Source organism: Bison bison, unplaced genomic scaffold (genome assembly GCF_000754665.1).
Source record: "Bison bison bison isolate TAMUID 2011002044 unplaced genomic scaffold, Bison_UMD1.0 scf7180017864252, whole genome shotgun sequence".
Classification (NCBI taxonomy): domain Eukaryota; kingdom Metazoa; phylum Chordata; class Mammalia; order Artiodactyla; family Bovidae; genus Bison; species Bison bison.
This window is the reverse complement of record NW_011494824.1, coordinates 4,144,315-4,149,891: the sequence shown is the minus strand read 5'-3', so window position 1 is coordinate 4,149,891 and position 5,577 is coordinate 4,144,315. Positions and strand designations below refer to the sequence as shown.

Sequence of the window (5,577 nt, the reverse complement as noted above, 5' to 3'; positions counted from 1 at the left end):
GACCACCTGACCTCCCTCTTGAGAAATCTGTATGCAGGTCAGGAAGCAACAGTTAGAACTGGACATGAAACAACAGACTGGTTCCAAATAGGAAAAAGAGTATGTCAAGGCTGCATATTGTCACCCTGTTTATTTAACTTATATGCAGAGTACATCATGAGAAACGCTGGGCTGGATGAAGCACGAGCTGGAATCAAGATTGCCGGGAGAAATATCGATAACCTCAGATATGCAGATGACACCACCCTTATGGCAGAAAGTGAAGAGGAACTAAAGAGCCTCTTGATGAAAGTGAAAGAGGAGAGTGAAAAAGTTGGCTTAAAGCTCAACATTCAGAACACTAAGGTCATAACATCTGGTCCCATCACTTCATGAGAAATAGATCGGGAAACAGTGGAAACAGTGTCAGACTTTATTTTTTGGGGTTCCAAAATCAGTGCAGATGGTGATTGCAGCCATGAAATCAAAAGACGCTTACTCCTTGGAAGGAAAGTTATGACCAACCTAGAGAGCATATTCAAAAGCAGAGACATTACTTTGCCAACAAAGGTCCATCTAGTCAAGGCTATGGTTTTTCCAGTGGTCATGTATGGATGTGAGAGTTGGATTTGAAGAAAGCTGAGTGCTGAAGAATTGATGCTTTTGAACTGTGGTGTTGGAGAAGACTCTTGAGAGTCCCTTGGACTGCAAGGAGATCCAACCAATCCATCCTAAAGGAGATCAGTCCTGGGAGTTCATTGGAAGGACTGATGCTGAAGCTAAAACTCCAATACTTTGGCCACCTCATGCAAAGAGTTGACTCATTGGAAAAGACTCTGATGCTGGGAGGGATTGGGGGCAGGAGGAGAAGGAGACAACAGAGGATGAGATGACTGGATGGCATCACCGACTCGATGGATGAGTTTGGGTGAACTCCGGGAGTTGGTGATGGACAGAGAGGCCTGGCGTGCTGTGATTCATGGGGTCGCAAAGAGTCGGACACGACTGAGCCACTGAACTGAACTGAACTGAACTGCACAAGGTTGTGCAGTAGAAGAGCAATGTACACCCATCAGCTGCATTTCTGTACAGTAGCAATGAACAAATCAAACATGAAATTAAGAAAATAGTTCATTTGCAATAGCATTGAAAAGAATGAAACACTTAGTGTGAATTTAAGAAAAGAAGTACAAAAGCTATATTCTGAAAACTGTAAAGCACTTAAAGAAGACCTAAATAAATGAAAAGATATCCCATGTTCATGGATTAGAAGACAATATATTAAGATGGCAATAATCCCCAAATTGATTTATGAGTTTAATACACTTCCTAACAAAATTCCAGCTGACTCTTTGCCAGATTATTGATTAAACTGATCCTCAAATTCATAAAAAAAAATTTTTTTTCAAAGAACTCAGAGTAATCAAATCAATCTTGGAGAAAAAAACAAAAACATTGAACTACTCATACCTCCTGATTTCAAAACTTACTACAAATAATTACAATAATCAAGATACTGACTTAAGAATGTAGACATATAGATAAGTAGAATAGAATTGAGAGTCTGGAAATAAACTCTTACATATACAGTCAACTGATTTTCAACAAGAATGTCAAAAGCATTAATTAGGGAAGTAATAGTCTCTTCAACAAATGGTGCTGACACAACAGATATCCACATGCGAAAGAATGAAACTGAACCCCTACCTCTCACCACATATAAATGTAATTCAAAGTGAATCAAAGATCTAAACAGAAGTACTAAACTATAAACTCTTAAAAGAGAATATAGATGTAAATCTTCATGACCTTGGATGAAGCAGTGATTTCCTAGATATGACACCAAAGCATAAGCAGTACAGTAGAAATTAGATAAATTGGGATTCATTAAAATTTAAACCTTTTGTACCTCAAAAAACACCATCAAGAAAGTGAAAAAGACAATCCATAGAATGGGAGAAAATATTTGGACCTGATAAGGGACTTGTATCTGGAATATATAAAGAACTCTTATAAGTAAATAATGAAAGGATCTGAATATACTTTTCCCCAAAACAGAGGATATACAAGGGGCCAACAAACACATGAAAAGATGCTCAACTTTATTAGTCATCTGCTGCTGCTGCTAAGTCGCTTCAGTCGTGTCCAACTCTGTGCGACCCCAGAGACGGCAGCCCACCAGGCTCCCCCGTCCCTGGGATTCTCCAGGCAAGAACACTGGAGTGGGTTGCCACTTCCTTCTCCAATGCATGAAAGTGAAAAGTGAAAGTGAACTCACTCAGTCATGTCTGACTCCTAGCGACCCCATGGACTGCAGCCCACCAGGCTCCTTCGTCCATTGGATTTGCCAGGCAAGAGTACTGGAGTGGGGGAGATGCAAATCCAAACCATAGTGAGATAAAACTTCATACCCAATGGACTATAACAAAAGACAGGCAGTGGTAAGTGTTGACAACTATATGGACAAATTGAAACCCTCATACACTATCAGAGGGACATAACATGGTGGATATGTGTTCAAGCAACCTCAGATCCTGTAGTATTGTAGTATTTACTCTTGAAAAAAATCTGTGTATAAGTGGACCCATGCATTTCAAACCCATATTGTGAAAGGTCAACGCTAATAGCAAAAATAAATAAATAAGTAAAATAACCCTAATTCCTATTAAAGGGGAATGCATAAATAAAATGTGCTGTTTTATGTAACAAAATAGGAAATAATTAAAAGGAATAAACATACATATACATATATACATCATCTCTGAGCTCTAAAAAACACAGTAGTGGATAAAAAACGTCAAGTTGCAAAATAGATACAGCATAACACATACATGTACATTTCTAAAGTATAGAACTACCATGCGTTATTCCTTGACATATGTATCTGTTACTGTATCTTTAAATGGCTAAAAGATGCACTGAAATCGTGATGGCAGCAGCCACTGGGGTAATGGGTGAAGAGACTGGGATTGAAGATGGAGAAAAGGCATCTGACACTTCATCTTCATTGTACTACTTCTCTAATTAAAAGAAGCAGATATAACAAAATGTTAATATTTATTCATTCTGAGTGACAGCACACAGGGTGTTCATTATATTATTCTTTGTACTTTGCTTTTTGTTTAATTTCTCCCAGCGAATAAAACTTAAGGAGATAACAGCATCTTTCATCATTTAGTCTTAGACTTATTTATTGTTTAGGTATTTTATGTTCCTGTTTGCTTTAAAAGTAAATGTATATAAGTATAGCTGAGATAGCTACATTTCCTTCCTTTGTTTATATTCACAAAGCGTATTCCTTTTATTTAACATTCTTTGCTATCAAAATGTGGTTTTTATATACAAACTTGTGAGCAGTAGATTGTGAGTGCTCACAGTTCTACCACGGTCTGTATGTTAAGAATGTACTTCCTATGGGGTGTGTGTGTGTGTGTGTGTGTGTGTGTGTTTAGTCGTGTCCAACTCATCGCCACCCCTGGACCATAGCCCGCCAGGCTTCTCTGTCCATGGAATGTACAGTCAAGTGGACATCCTCACACACCTCGATTGCTAGAAGCATCCACTTGTATCGGAGCCAGCATAGCCACGAGCAAACAGAAACAAGAGGTCTAAAAGAGTTCCTCTTTGGTGCTGATGATTTGTTGGTGCTGACTGTTAAGACTGAAGGTCTGAAACCGCCGATGTTTATTGGCTCCGTCTGCAGTACGCCTCTCCGGGGTCATTGCCACAGTTCTGACAAGAGGATGGGACTCTGCCTTTTCCACCAGTAACAGAGCTTCCCTCACTAAACTGCGCACAGCACAGAAGTCCCGCGCAGGCAGGGTGGAGGGCACTCTCACAGTCCTTTATCACACAAAGGTGAGGCTGGGCAGATGGTGGCGAGCGCGCCTTCACAGACATACCACCCACTGCAGCTCTTAGGCATCTGATGGGGAGTCTGGCAAACTTTGGAGTTACACCCCACATTTGAAAAGTAACAGATGAATGTGGACTTAAAGCAGACTAATAATTACACAGTTAAGTGCTAAGGTGAGGTGTTTAAACATGCACAGGTAAGAGAGGGGGCACCTCCATACCTTACCTTTGGGGATTCACCAGGGTCTTCAACTGGAGTGGAACTCAGGTCTCTCTCCTCCCCACAAGCAGGAGCAGGAGGATGTTATCTAAAAGAAGGAACTGGGCATGCTCAATCTGGACCCTTTTGTCTGTCTAATTTTGGAGCCAGCCTGTCCCTGGGATATATGTCAATACACAAGGGTCAGTTATTAGCACGGCCTCCCTGCCACAGATCTAAAGCTGTGTTCTTTTCAACCAGCTTTATCACTAACAAAGGCCATATGTTTAGCCCCATCCGTCTGGCCTCTTACCCGTCAATTGGTTCCAAACTCAAGAGGGAAAGAGGGAGCAGGTACCATCAAGTGTCCCCCCCCCCGACAACCTGATGATCAATTAATGTAAAACCTCAAGAGTATAAATTAATATAACCCACTATATCAATGGGGTGCAGTACAGGTGGCGCAGTGATAAAGAATCCGCCTGCCAATGCAGGAGACACTGGTTCGATCCCTGGGTCGGGAAGATCCCCTGGAGAAGGTAATACCAACCCCCTCCAGTATTCTTGCCTGGAGAATCCCATGGACAGAGGAGCCTGATGGGCTACAGTCCATGGGGTCACAAGGAGTCTGACATGACTGAGCACACATGACCACATGACATCAACCAATAATATGTATATACACCAGAATGATCTTATCTGAATAGTTAACTGAGCATTGCTCACTTACTTTTAGATTTCATAAGTGGGGTTAAAAAAATAAATGTACGATTTATTATGGCATGCTTGAATAACTTGAGACAGACTCCATTAAGATGTACATTTTATAATGTATCATATATCTACATAGGTATACAAGTGTACACAGATTTATTTAACTCAATCATGCAATAGCAAAAACAAAAGGTACCATAAAAAAGAAACCCTGCATGCTGTCACAGTACACAGGTCTGCAAATGGCCATCTGTACATTGGCAGAACACAGTGGTTTTAAGGTTGAATTAATGTTCTAATCTCTTTGGGATTTCCTTTATATTTGTGGTGTTTTATGACTGATGTTCCATGTAACTTGAGCTCTCTGTTTATATTTAATAGAAGATTCATTCCTGTGGCAGGATACACATTTACGCTCCAGTGTTGAATAAAAGCTACTGTTCTGCAGGAGGGATATAAAACGTTGATTTATAATGACACGTTCCAATAACAGTGATCTAATTCTTCCAAACCCTCTCTCCAGGTCCTGGGAACAGCATGTCTCTGGCCAAGGATGAGTCTTCCCTTCTGGAATATTCAGCCTTCAACATATCTATCCATGCTGCTATTAGACACCAGAACTGGAAACTGCTCACAGGCTACCCAGGTAGAAGGCTTAGCATCTCCCACCAGAACAGCTGGGAGATTTTCCAAAGAATAGCTGCCTTTCGCAGAACACCATCTCTGGACTGCTGAATGAGAGGGAGGGGTGTAATCTTGTCCTACATTTTTAAAAATTAGGAACTAACTGTTGAGGTGGTGGTGGGGCAGGCGGAGGCTTCCTAGGTGGC

General features: G+C 40.9%; 1 protein-coding gene across 1 annotated transcript in view; it reads left to right on the top strand.

Moving 5' to 3' along the window:
* Positions 1 to 5,577, top strand: part of ARSB (arylsulfatase B) — a 176,982-nt gene that overhangs the window by 167,395 nt on the left and 4,010 nt on the right. Inside the window, exon 7 of the mRNA XM_010847636.1 lies at positions 5,271 to 5,393. Within this exon, the coding sequence (XP_010845938.1) occupies positions 5,271 to 5,393 (123 nt within the window). The remainder of the gene's footprint in view (positions 1 to 5,270; positions 5,394 to 5,577) is intronic.